Here is a 14,385-nt window from a genome sequence, read left to right on the forward strand (position 1 = left end):
AAAAGGGACCTACTTAACCTGGGGCTAATATATCTGCCTTCTATCACTCTCCTGTAGCCATCTGGCCTGACCCTGTCACACTCCCCTTCAAAGACCAGCTCTATGCCTGTCCAAAAAATAATAGACTATCAATACTGCTGTGTGTTAAATGCTGACACAGACAATTTAGCTGGACAAAACCAAGAAATTGCTTGAGAAGATTTCAACATCAGAGTCTAAAAAGCAAACTATATTCTGACATGTTAGCATTAGCTATGAAAACTATATAGAGGTCATCCAGGTGTGAATCATATCTCTGCATGCTGAATAAGTAACAGTTTTAAGCTATACATAAGGACAGTTAAAGTACCAGTTAGTGTACAAGTAGATTAAAACTACAGTTTTAAGACCTTTTTACATTACATGCTTCCCATATTCCCATTAAATTTATCCACAACAGCTAGTTCCTACTATACGGTGTTATTACTTACACATAGGACACTGGATCCTAGTATTTTATCTCTGATAAACCTGTTTCATCAATTGTTTTAAACATAGTGCAATAACTTGCTTTGTCTCAGTGATGGAGAATACATTAAGGCAGAATGAAATTCAGTTCAAGCACTAGTGGCTCAATGAGGTGTTTTGACTAGCTGCCATGTAAGCTGTACAGAACAGAAGCAAAATTTATCTAATGATAATGATTTACAGGACCTGAAATATCCAGACACACCCTTTATTCTAAAGAAACAAACCAATATCCAAGGCCTATAAATAAAATTAGGCCCCAATTCACAGCAAAGCCATTCAGCAAAGTTTAGCCTATGCTTAGTGTTTTGCTGAATTGGGGACTTAGTGAATGTCCAGGTCCCTTCGTGTGATGTTTGGAAAAATCTTAATGTTAGTTAAGGATGCTAAGTAACAATCCAGGAGTTACCAATTTCCCTGAATCGAAAGGGTTAATACAGTTATTTCTCTGTATATTTTTGGGTGTTGGATTTTTTTTACTGGGTTGGAGTCCTTGTGAAAAAAGGATGTTGAGAGAGCTCTAAACTGTGATTCCCTGCTGTGATGAGCATGGTATAAATGCCTAGCTAGCTAGATTTTATTGCATCGTATCAGATTGAAACTCCCCTACATTGCTATGCCCATTAAACTTGCCTCCACCCTGCAATACCATATGCTACTCCGTTAGCAGCAATTGTATAGGACTTAGTTCTAGATTATAATACTTACATTATATAGCATCCTTAATCTACAATATCAAAGTGCTTTGCTAGCATTAGTGAAACCCTACCTCATTTTTGTGTGGTAACTAAATATTATACCTATTCTGTAGATGGGGAAAATAAGAGGTGAAGTGATTTGCCCAAGGTCACAGGAAATCAGAAGCAGAATTAGGAACAGAACCAAATCCCCCGCTCTAACCACTAGAAAACACTTCCATAAACTATCGGAAAGGCTAGAAATTGGGGGAACACTTCAGCTTTTATATCCACTGCTTCCTTGAAATTTATAATAGAAGATGGTCACTTAGAAAATGATCTACAGGAATCCATTTTGAGTAAGCACAGCTCAAGGAGGGTATCTATGCAACAACCTGCTTCTTCATAATCCAACAGAAGTGTATGCTCAATATTCACTGTAACGTAACTGGACGTATACTGTATCTACTGCATTCAAAAACACATTCATTCAGGTTCCCGTTTAAAGCTTTTCTATCCTGCTGTAAAATGCCATTGATATGTATGAGCCAAAGCCTGGATCAAACATTGTTGTATGACTCAAAATGTATTTAAAGTTAGTCCACAAACCTATCAGCCGTGACTAGACTAACAGGAGAGGCCAAACTTCATTTTCTAAATAACCTTTTCCATGACAAAAGGAAATAAATTGGAGTTATGTTCCGTAAGATCAACAATACACACTGGGAAAAGTGCCTTCTCCCATATAATATTATCAGTTACTGTAAAATGATTTGATTGGACTGCTTGAGGAAAGGAAATTGGAAAGATGGGAGCCAGTCAATTTCAATTCAAAACCAGTAAAGCATTTCAGAAAATATCTGATTAACTTAAAATGCAGCAGGGAGATTAAAATCCTGTCTCAGCAGGCTGATATTAACTCCATCCTGATTTGAGGAGCAGAGCTCCCTTTATTCTACTACCATTTGCTTGGGAAAAATAAATAACACAGAGAGTTATTGATCTTGATGTGGCAACAAAGGGAATTGATTTTCAGAGCAACTCTCCCCATGGAGGATAAAAGACAAAATAATGAATAGTTTTAACTACTAACACGTCAGTTCCTGAATAATGGTTGCCACAGAACACGGATCTGAGTTGTTCACTTCCCACCAGTCTCTTTAGGGTTAGATTTAGAGAGATTTCTAACCTGATTCCAGCATCAGCTCCCAACCCCAAAACCTGCCCCAGACCATTTATTTATACACTCACAGAATGATCTCATCATTTCCTTTTTAGATTGAACTATCTGTAAAAGAGACACCCTTTAATCTCAACCTTCAAGTCTTCCGCTGTCGAAGAGCCATGTGACAGGTTAGCCCTGATAGGCAGATAATTCAAACCACAATTCTTTCAGCCCAGGGTAAATCTTTTGTAAAAGGAACTTAAAAGCAGGTTGGAAGATGTTGGTTCCAAGTTTCTTACTGCTCCTGTCTTGTAGCACAAGTTGGCAAAGACAGGAGCAAACTTTAAACTTTGCATCAAAATGAGGAAGCCATCGCAAAAACACCAGGGGGAAGTCTCTGGATTCTAAAGATCTGTAGTAACAGTATTCAATGGAGCCTTATCTAGGACAGTAGTTTTCAAACTGCGGGTCGCCACCCAGTACTGGGTCATGGAACATAAGGTACTGGGTCACCACAGCTCTGGCCAGCACCGCCGACTGGGCTGTATGACAGGTTCGGGCCAGATGGCTACAGGAGAAAGATATAAGGCAGATATATTAGCCCCAGGTTAAATAGGTCCCTTTTCCCTGGATAAGGTAACAGGAAAGGTTCCAGAACAATCAGGAATTTTCTGGAAACAATTAAGGCTAGAATCAATTAAGGTAGGCTAATCAGGGCACCTGGGTTTAAAAAGGAGCTCACTTCAGTTTGTGGTGTGTGTGAGGAGCTGGGAGCAAGAGGTGCAAGAGGCTGAGAGTGAGAAGGCATACTGCTGGAGAACTGAGGAGTACAAGTATTATCAGACATCAGGAGGAAGGTCCTATGGTGATGACAAAGAAGGTGTTGGGAGGAGGCCATGGGGAAGTAGCCCAGGGAGTTGTAGCTGTCGCACAGCCGTTCCAGGAGGCACTCTAGACAGCTGCATTCCACAGGGCCCTGGGCTGGAACCCAAAGTAGAGGGCGGGCCTGGGTTCCCCCCAAACCTCCCAACTCCTGATCAGACACAGGAGGAGTTGAGCTGGACCATGGGTTCATGAAATCAGCCAAGCTGAGGGCTGCCATGAATCTCTGAGGCGAGCAAATCCGCCAATAAGCACAAGACCCACCAAGCTAGAGGAGGAACTTTGTCATGGTTTTTAGAAGTTCCATTGGCGTTGCTGCCTGGCTAAGGCAGGCTAGTCCCTGCCTGTTCCGACACTGCACTGAGCCCCGGAAGCAGCCAGCAACAGGTCCGGCTACGGGGGGGGCTGCGGGGCTCCATGCAATGCCCACGCCCAGAACACTGGCTCCACACTCCCATTGGCCGGTTCCCAGGGGGCGATGCCGGCAGGAGCCAGAAGTGCTGTTGGCCGCTTCCAGGGCGCAGCACAGCCCGCAGTGGCAAGACAGGCAGGAAGCCTACCTTAGCACCGCTGCTGAGGGGGAGCCGCCCAAGGTAAGCCAATCCCCTGCCCCAGCCCTGAGCCACACCCCAAACCCGGAGTCCCTTCCTGAACCCCAAAACCCTCATAGCCAGCCCCACTCCAGAGCCTGCACCCCCATTCCAGAGCCCTGACCCCCTCCTGAACCCCAAACCTCTGCCCCAGCCCTCCCCAAACCCAGATCCCCGTCCTACACGCCAAACCCCTCATCCCTGGCCCAGCCCACCCCAGAGCCTGCACCCCCACCCCAGAACCCTGACCCCCTCCAACACCCCAACACTCTGCCCCACCCTGAGCCCTTCCCACACCCCAAACCCCTCATCCCCAGCTCCGTTGCGTCACGGGCATCAACAATTTTCTTCAACTGGGTCGCCAGAAAAAAAGTTTGAAAACCACTGATTTAGGACCAGGTCACTTTCACACTATATGTAGAAATAGCTAATTTATAACCAGCTTTTAAATTGTTTCACAAATATGATCCACAGTATGGAAAAGAAGTTTAATAGCAGTCTTCTACCCAGCACAAACAAAAGCAATCTTATGATGTCAATTCAGCATAATAAATAATAATAATACTTAGCTCTTATGTTGAACTTTTCACAAGTAGATCTCAAAGGGGAGATCTCCATTTTACAGATGGGGAAACTGAGGCACAGAAGGGTAAGGACTCTCCAAAGGTGCCATAGCAGGACAGTGGCAGAAATAGGAATAGAACCCAGGTTTCCTGAGTCAAAGTCCAGTGCTCTGCCCATCAAGCAACACTGCTTTTATTAGGCATTGATAGTCAGACTGCATATATTGGTATGTAAAAGAAGACATTATTTCAGTTCTTCCTTTCTGTATCTTTAGTCCCAAATGGATGCAGCCAGCAACCATTACTGTGCAGGCAAATGAGAGGGAACTGTGCTCTGAAACCCATTCCCTGCCTCTGCTCTTCTGGAGAAGTGGATTTGCTCAGCCAAGTTCCGCTCAGATACTAGGAATGCCTCATTAAAAAAGTGCAATGTTTCTGATAGTGCCGTTCCCTGAAACTTTCCAAGAACTGTACCATACCTGAGGAGCAGCAGCCTTAAGTGGAAGAAAAAAAAAAAAAAGACTGGGAGGGACAGATGTCTACAAATTGGAGAAAGTTCAAAGGAGAGCAACAAAAATTATTAAAGGTCTAGCAAACATGACAAAAAAGGAAAGATTGAAAAAATCGGGTGTGTTTAGTCTGGAGAAGAGAAGAGCAAGTATGTAAAAGGTTATTATAAAGAGGAGGGCGATAAATTGTTCTCCTTACCACTGAGGACAGGACAAGAAGCAATGGGCTTAAATTTCAGCAAGGGAGATTTAGGCTAGACATTAAAAAAAGCTTCCTGATTATAAATGTAGTTAAGCACTAGAACATATTACCTAAGGAGGTTGTGGAATCTCTGTCACTTAAGGTTTTTAAGAACAGATTATACAGACACTAATACTTAGGGCTGGTCTACACTAAAGATGTAAGGCAACGTAACTTAGATCGACTTACAGTTGTGTCTACACTGCACTATGTCGACGGGAGATGCTCTCCCAACTACTTACCTTCCGCCTCTGGGGGAGGTGGAGTACAGATGTTGACGGGAGAGTGCTCTGCCATTGACTTAGGGTATCTTCACCAGACCTGCTAAATCGACACCACTGCATCAATCACAGCAGTGCAGATTTAGCCATAAGTATAGACAAGCCCTCAGTCCTGCCTCAGTGCAGGACTAGATGACTTGAATGAGAATACCTACTACAGTAGGGCTATCTTAGGGCAACAGAGTAGAAAGTAAGGTCACTCCTCATTCTTGCAAAATACTTGCCCCATAACACAAAATAATTCACATTCACTGAGGTGACATAGCCAGGCTCAGCTACAACCACGTAATAAATCCAGTTATGTGATTACCATATCTGGCCAACCCAGAGAAAACTTCCCGATGGGCACTGTACAACTTAATGCCCTGAGGCCCTAAACCAAAATCAGGGCCACAGTGTATCAAGTGCTGAACAAACAGCTGACATTCCAAGGCCCTGATCCCGCAAGCTGCTGTGTGCAGGTGGATACCAGAGCCCTACTGAAGTCAGTGAGGCTCCATGTGGGTACAGAAGTTCACTCAGTCAGAGCAGCTTGCGGGGCTGGATCTGTGATTAACAAATTAACTGGTCTCCATCAATTTGAAACTCTGCTTGTACTGATGTTGATTTGATTGGGAAACTGCCACAAGGTAATGTCACCTTTTCAGGCTTGTGTATCTTGACAGCAGTGCTCCTTTAAAACAAGTACAAACACCTCTTTATAGAGCAAACCTTATGCAGATTTCTCTAGCCCCTGAATTTAAATCATCATCTCTTCAGCTGAATTAGAATAGGTTTCTTGGTTAATGCAGGAGCCTCATCAAGAGACTCTAGTAAAGTACTAGAATGAATCACTGAAAAGTAATATTGCTGTGCTTCCCCTCACGTAACTCCTCTCCATAAAAGTACACACCATATACCACTCTCCCTTCCCATCCTTACCCACCCTCACAATCACTCTCTCTCTCTCTCTCTCTCACTCACACACACAGAGCACACACTGTTATGTTAATTCCCATTACAAATCTTGCTCTTGCCCTCATTTTCCAGAGATTAACAAACAAGTTGATCAAATAGGCTTTTGCTCACCGCACTAAAAGCAATGCAGGCAAACAGTATATGGCAAACATGGAGCCTTCCAAAGCTTTCCCCTCAAACATTACCTGAGCCACACCATGTATTGCAGAGAGGATGCCCACCTTCAGCGCAAGGGACACTGCCATGATGAAAAAAAGAGGCACAGGCCTGATTCTCCTCTCCCAGCAGCATACATTCTGCATAACTGCTGAAGTCAGAGTTACCCTGGTGTGGAAAGGAGAATCAGGCCTATGAACGAGAGGAGAATGTTCCTGTTTTTCTTTAGTTGTCACTTAGCCAAGCTACATGTATGTTGATCTCGAATCTTTCCTCCCAATTCCATTGATCCAGCCCTCTAATTAGAGATAAGCAACAAAAGTAAATTCCCCCTCATTTCTCAAGATCTTCCTGACAATGAGGTGCCCAGAACTGAACACAATGTTTCAGGCAGGGTGGATAAAAATCAATGATTTAAAAAAAAAATTGGATTTTTTAATTTAAATGAGATTTTTCTGATAAAATGGTTTTTGAGGGAAAAACCTATCTAAAGATAGTTTTAATTAAGATACATTATAGCTCAAAGATATCTCATCCTGGAATAGGGATTATAAATTCTAATTCTATAGTATGAGACAATATATTCTTGTAATGTCTAAGAAAAGTTTTGTAAATGAGTTCCAATAGTTCATGGATTAGGGACCCAATCTTATGGGGTTCCAGCCACTTCTGTATAGATTATTTAGGTTAATCTTTCTATCTATCCAATGGGACTCAGTGATCAGTCTAGAAGATACCATCAGAGATACTTAGTTTTGCAGTTCTCAAACTGTGGATTTATGTCTCCAGAGGTAACATGCTGGTTAACAGCAAAAATGTTTTAAATAAATATAGAGAGGTGAGAAATAACAGACCTCAACCCTATTGTCCCTCTGCAAATTTGTGTACACAGAGTCAATCCCTTACCTCTCTCTAAAAGTGCAAAGTTTCAGAAAGTTCAATGAATAGAAGATTGTTGGGGGCGGAATAGAGCTGGACAAGGAGAAGTAGTCTGGAGATAAATGTGAGAAGGAGGGACAGACAGTAGAAACAAAAGTGAAACTGTTTGAGCAGCATATTCCAGAACTCTTGAGGTCTTTCTGCGTGTAACCTTCATTGATTTGAGATCTACCATACCATTCTCTCACTAGAAGGGAAAACCTATAATGGCAGCAGGCCGTAAGAGAGACCCAGTTTGGGAATATTTTTAATGAAGTTCCTCTACCTGTGGGTAAGACAGGCATGCGTGCAAAATGCAAACAGTGCAACAAAGAAATGCAAGGCCTGGTTGACTGAATGAAACATCATCATGGGAAGTGTTCCTTCTCAGGAGGAAGCTGCATTGAAGATGATGAAAGGAACATGTCTGAACATGCAAGATCTTCAGGTTGGTACATTTTTTATTTCATACTTCTTTCTTAAAGACTGCCTGTCTTCCTTCTGGACTATTCTTGAATTCTCACGTTTGAGCAAAAAATATAGTTGTTACTCTATGGTACTGTCATTTTAGATGTAGTTGTGGTAAAAAATAAATAGCTGAAACAGGCAGATCTTCCTTTTACGATTTCACCTTTAAAGTCGTACTGAGTGTTAGTGAGTGCAATGAGTAATACTAAATGAGCAGTATGGTAATAATAATTAAATAATTAAATAACTGCACTGACTTATTTTGTTTAGGAGAATCCACCCTCAGCATACAGGATTCTGAAGACTATCTACCTTCAAGATCACCATCATTTTCTATAGTTTCAGAGTTATCTGCCAATGATAGTGTTTCAGTCACATCATGTATGTCACATAGCCACAGTATATCATCACCTGAAGCAAAAAGAAGAAAAATTTCCATCATCCAGAAATAACCATAGATACATTTGTGATAAGAACCAGCAGATTACAAAAAGAGGTAATTGATGAAAAAATTGCCCAGCTTGTTTATGCAACAAACTCTCCTTTCCGTATGATTGAGAACCCACACTTCATTAGCATGGTTCAGTCATTAAGACCAGGATACAGTCCACCCAACAGAGCAGATGTCGCAGGCAAATTGCTGGATAAAGTGTCTGAAAGAGAAATTGAGCAGTGTGCAAAAGGTCTAGAGCAGTGGTTCCCAAACTAGGGGCGCCGCTTGTTCAAGGAAAGCCCCGGTGGGCTGGGCTGGTTTGTTTACCTGCCGCATCCACAGGTTTGGCTGATCGCAGCTCCCACTGGCCAATGGGGGCTGCGGGAAGGGCAGCCAGCACGTCCCTCGGCCCGCACCGCTTCCCACAGCCCCAATTGGCCAAGAACGGCTAACTGCGGCCAGTGGGAGCTGTGATTGGCCGAACCTGCGGACGCAGCAGGTAAACAAACTGGCCCAGCCCGCCAGGGGCTTTCCCTGAACAAGCAGCGCCCCTAGTTTGGGAACCACTGGTCTAGAGGGTGAAATTATTAACCTGAGTCTTGACTGGGTGGAGCAATGTCCACAATGACCCTGTTTGTGCTCGTGTGACAACAGAAGAAGGGAATGTCTTCCTTACAGAAACAATTGATACATCAGGAAATGCACACACAGCAGAATACTTACAAGAAGTAACAGTAAAAGTTATAACAAACTGTGGGGAAAAAAAATCAAATGTCTAGTATGCAGCTTGGTCACAGAATGCTGCAAATGTATCCAAGATGAGAAGAAATTATTTAGAAGGGAGCGAAGAGAGTCCCAAGCTAACAACATACGGCTGCAGTGCTCATTTGATGCACCTCCTAGCCAAAGACTTCAGTGTTCCAGAAATAAAGGCTAATGTTGTTGAAATTGCAAAATACTTCCGTAACAACCACTTTGCAGCAGCTGCTCTGAAAAAAGTGGGAGGAACCAAGCTAACTCCCCCACAAGATGTGTGACGGAACTCAGTAGTGGAGTGTTTTGAGCACTATATCGAGAACTGGTCTAAGCTGATGACAGTTTGTGAACAAAATCATGAAAAAATAGATGGCACTGTCACAGCCAAAGTTCTCAACATTGGGCTTAAGAGAAATGTTGAACACATGCTGAGCACCCTGAAGCCTATTTCTGTAGCCGTGAACAAAATGCAGGGAAACAGCTGTTTTATTGCTGATGCTGTTGAAATTTGGAAGGAACTGGGTGAGATCTTAAAAAGAGAAATATGCGATGATAGAGTTAAATTACAAGCATTAAAAAAATGAATGGGACAAGCACTATCTCCAGCTAATTTTCCTGCAAATATTCTCAATACTCGGTACCGGGGTCAAACTTTAACTGCTGAAGAAGAGGAGTTAGCTATGACATGGACATCCAGCAATCATCCCTCCATAATGCCAACTATCATAAACTTCAGCGCTAAGGGTAAACCATTCAAGAAATATATGTCTGCTGATGATGTTTTAAAGAAAGTCACAACAGTCAACTGGAGGAAGTCACTTAAGCACTCGGATTCAGAGACTGTTGAAGTGATAATCTCACTTTTAACAGCAGGAGCTGCTTCTTCCGCTGTAGAAAGAATATTTTCTTCCTTTGGACTAATTCATTCCAAATTGAGAAATCATTTGGGACCTGAAAAAGCAGGAAAGCTTGTTCTTCTTTTCCAGATTATGAACAAACAGGAAAATGAAGGTGAAGACGACTGAGTTAGCTGCAGAAGCCAATATTTTAAGTTTCTCACGTTGACCTGGCTGACATAGTCAATTTAATTTTTTTTTTTAATATTTCATTTAACTATTTTAGTTTAAAACAAGTTTAACAAAAACAAACCTGATTTTAAAAAACTTGAATGTTTAACTAAATTCAAAAATTCATATGCTTGTTTTGTTAAATTATTATACGTTTGCTGTTGAAGAAAAAATCCAGAATACATAACGTTGTTTTAGTTAAATAAAACAATTTAAATATCAGTCTGGTGATGTTTTCCTCCTAAAACAGCATGGCAAGAAAATCCTCTAAATATTAATGATTAACTTGTTGAATTGGAGATAGTTCATTTCTCAATAACTTCATAAATATCTGCTTCAATTACCTTTGGTAAATGAAATAACCAAACAATCATTCATTTTCTGATATAGCTGTAATACTAATCTGAAAAGTTTTCAAAATAAATCACTTTAAAATGTATAGTGTGTATCTTCTAAAAATGAAACGTACATCTATCTCTGAGTTGTGAACAATATGTATTAAGGTTATAACAACCAACAAGAATGCACTTTCATGTAGAAATCCATGATTAAATCAAGTCTTCCTGACTAGTGATTTAAATCAAATCCACCCCGGTTTCAGGTGTGTTCTGACCAGAACCACATCGACTATCCACCTACCTGCTGCCCAAACAATTTATTGTAAAGTCCTATCTGAGTATTTGGCTACTGTCACCCCTACATTTCTTTCACTATCACTGCTCCAAGTGCTTCCCTCATTTGAATTTTCACTAAGTTTTCAGAAAATCCCTTAATTATTAAAAAGCTCATTTCCAATTCCACTTCAAGTTCATATAGCAGACTGAATGATGTTGGGTCTTCTGGGACTGAGAGGTAGGCTCTCAGTTGACACAGAGTAGTCTCTTACCCTCAGCAGTTCTTCCTGCAACTCCCAGGTGTTTGCCGCTGCCTCTCCCCATGACTGCAGCTTCCAGCTTGCCAGCTCCAGTAGCCACTGTGCAGGGAGGGGGCCCAGTGGCACCATGTGACCAAGCGTGGCCAGCAAATCCTGGCAAAAATCTGGGGGGCAATGTGACCCCGCATGTCGCCTCTGGCTTCTGCCCAGCAGGGATGTGGGGGTCTCAGGGCTTCAACCACATGGGACATGCCTGCCAGGGCTCAGGGATTCAGCAGAAGCAGGGCTGAAGTCCTGAGATCCCCCTCCCTGCAGGGCGGAAACCCTAACCCCACCACCCTGCCACAAGGCTGAAGACCCAAGCAACTGGCAGGCGAACCCCAGCTCTTGAACTACGGAGGGTCAGTAAGTTTGGCCACCACTGCCATACACACAAGTGATTAAAGACCAGATGGTGCAGTAAATGAGTATACTTGCTTTTCACCTCTGGAAACAAATGGTTCATAAACAGATTGGTTGTGTGCTTCTCAGACAGGTTCACACATTACGGAGCAATCTTTTTACGTTGTCCTACCTAAGTAATACTATTGTAAGTACATCCTTAAACAAACCTTTTCTTGGGCGGGGTTTCTGAGGTTCTGTAGCTATTGGGAATGGTGAAGCCTGAAATGATAGAAAAGGACAGTGTTAAAATGGCAAGGCTTCTTCAAGGAATTCCCCCCAAAAGGACATCTGGCAAATGTCAAAGCAAAAATAGCGGCATCTCTGCTAAACAGAATCTACTATACCAGCCAGATGCTAGTCATTTCTGTTGGAAGCTCAATCCAGATTTTTGCTATTTGTGTAGATTGAGAAAAATCTCTGATTTTAATAAGTACAAGCGTGTTTACTGCTGGCTAACATCAATATAGTTAGTGGACCTACATTTATTAGGGTTTGGGAAGTGAGAATTACATGGGCATATTTTGCTTATTGAAAATACAACCATATAAAAAGCTCCTTAAAATCAAAGAGGGAATGGCAGAAACCCATCACACAAGAACAATAGCTGCTTACACAGCTAATTACAGCACTGGGTATGAAGTGATTTGGGGAAGGAGAATAGAAGGTTCTCTGTAGTAATGAGTAGTCCCATGAGACTCACTGGAACTACTCACATGTGCAAGGATTTTCAGGATTGGGCCCTAAGGAAAGCAGTCCTAACATCAACTGTGAGAGGCATTTGATTAACAGGGTATTTCAAAATGCTCTCTGTGCTGTTTTGAAGACATCACTGGTAGGGTCTGGTGCTGGAATAGGGTGGTCTTGTACCCTAGCATACCTAGCATTTTCTGGATCAGGAAAGGTAAGCTGTGGGAACTACTCTGCTGTGATCTGGTGGGGAGATCTAGTAACCCCCTTTCTATTCTTGGCACTGGCAGATGGAGGATACATTCTTAGCATCCCTAGCCATTTAGAGACATCCACGCCCACTGCTTTTGATGCAAAGCTAATTGTGAAATTATTGAGCCTTAGTGAAGATGAGATCTTTTCTACATTGAGAGAATATACACTAGGATCATAGCAATGCACTGGAGCAGATTAAAGGCAGATTAAAGGCACACCGAGCCCTGCACAAAAGACAGTACACCAATGTTTGATTCTAAACACGTCAAAATCTCAAGCAGAAGAGTGCTGTTTGTAGCAGACCTCACAGATAATGTAGGTATCCTGTTGACAGCAAAGAGGAGATAATTATTCATATAAAGATCACAAAAATCCTTTTGCTGTTCTTACATTTGACTCTCACCATGGAGAGAAGGCAGACACTTAGGAAGTTAAGGCAGCCATTGACAAAAGGGAAACATCCTTTAGACAACAAAAAGCATGACTGACTCAAAGTAGGTTTTTACACTCAAAACACTGAACAGATCTACTTCCTGTTTGCATCTAGGATCAGATCTGCTATTTTTAGTAATCAAAGTTAGGAGTAAAAAAGCAATCAAACCTACAAGCCAATACAACTGAGCTAGATGAGGAGGAGGCATAGCTCAGTGGTTTGAGCACTGGCCTGCTAAACCCAGGGTTGTGAGCTCAATCCTTGAGGGAGTCATTTAGGGATCTGGGGCAAAAATTGGGGATTGGTCCTGCTTTGAGCAGGGGGTTGGACTAGATGACCTCCTGAGGTCCCTTCCAACCCTGATATTCTATGATTCTATTCCATCTCATGCATCACCAAGAGTTAAGGTTAAGACCAGCTTTCTGTTTAAAGCTTGACTCTAAGTGCTCTAAAATCTGCCTGTTTACTTTAATTGCTGTGAAATCAGATGTCTCAGGGTTCCGTTAGTGATCAAATTTTGGAATCATTTGATCAAGAGGTTCTCAAAATATAGCCCCTGGAAAAAACCTGCTTTTCTTAAAGTTGACACATTCTGACAATTTGAAGTGTTGTTGTAGCCATGTTGGTTCTAGGATATTAAAGCAACAAGGTGGGTGAGGTCATTTTTATTGGACGAACATCTGTTGGTGAGAGACAAGTTTTCCAGCTACACTGACCTCTTCTTCATTCTGGCAATGTTTTTTGAACAGCCCCAGAAGAACAGCTGCCATAGGGATTAAACCAGGGCTGAGATCACGCACCCTTCCTCCAATACAGTGCCTGGCACCCACCAGCCTTTTGGGAGAAATCAAATTCAAACATTATTCAAAGAATTTGCTTCTCCAGTTAGGTGCATAACACGCAGTTCTAAGGCTCATGTGCGTAACAGATCAGTGGTTTTCAAACTGCGGGTTGTGACCCAGTACTGGGTCGCTGAATGTAAGGCACTGGGTCACGGCAGCTCTGGTCAGCACCGCCGACTAGGCCATTAAAAGTTCTGGTGGCGGTGCTGCCCAGCTAAGGCAGGCTAGTTCTTACCTGTTACACCTCACTGCACCCCGGAAGCGGACAGCAGCAGATCCGACTCCAAGACAGGGGGGCCACAGGGCTCCGCGCACTGTCCCTGCCCCGAGCACCATATCTGCACTTGCCTCTCTGGTAGTGTCTGAGCTGCTCTCCCTGCAGTGGAATGCGTCTTCCACAGCAACTGGCAGTAGCTAGGTTGATGGGAGAATTCTTTCACTGACCTAGCCATGTCTACACCAGGGATCAGGTTCATTTAACTATGATGCTCAGAGGAGTGAATTTTTCACACTCCTTTGCACCGTAGCTATGTCAACCTAACTTGTAAGCGTAGATCAGGCCTCAATCTAGGACAAATTTTTGCCACTTACAACACTGGAGACTGTGGCAGCTCTTTTGTAAATCTCCCTTTGGCATGCCAGTGCCTAGCTGTCTTGGGATGGCAGGTCTACAAATTGTT

At 42.6% G+C, this 14,385-nt stretch overlaps 1 protein-coding gene across 4 annotated transcripts in view; it reads right to left on the bottom strand.

Annotated features, from left to right (window-relative positions):
- The window catches only part of BBS4 (Bardet-Biedl syndrome 4), a 96,946-nt gene that overhangs the window by 75,466 nt on the left and 7,095 nt on the right, over positions 1-14,385 (bottom strand). For 2 of the 4 annotated variants that reach the window (XM_048867368.2, XM_048867367.2), the window contains exon 2: positions 11,656-11,707. The exons of 1 other annotated variant lie outside the window; for it this stretch is intronic. In XM_048867368.2, coding sequence (XP_048723325.2) covers positions 11,656-11,707 — 52 coding nt within the window. Of the gene's footprint in view, positions 1-11,655; positions 11,708-14,385 lie in introns of those variants that run through there. One more of the 4 variants, XM_048867370.2, reaches the window with a different exon arrangement.

Source organism: Caretta caretta, chromosome 10 (genome assembly GCF_965140235.1).
Source record: "Caretta caretta isolate rCarCar2 chromosome 10, rCarCar1.hap1, whole genome shotgun sequence".
Taxonomy (NCBI): domain Eukaryota; kingdom Metazoa; phylum Chordata; order Testudines; family Cheloniidae; genus Caretta; species Caretta caretta.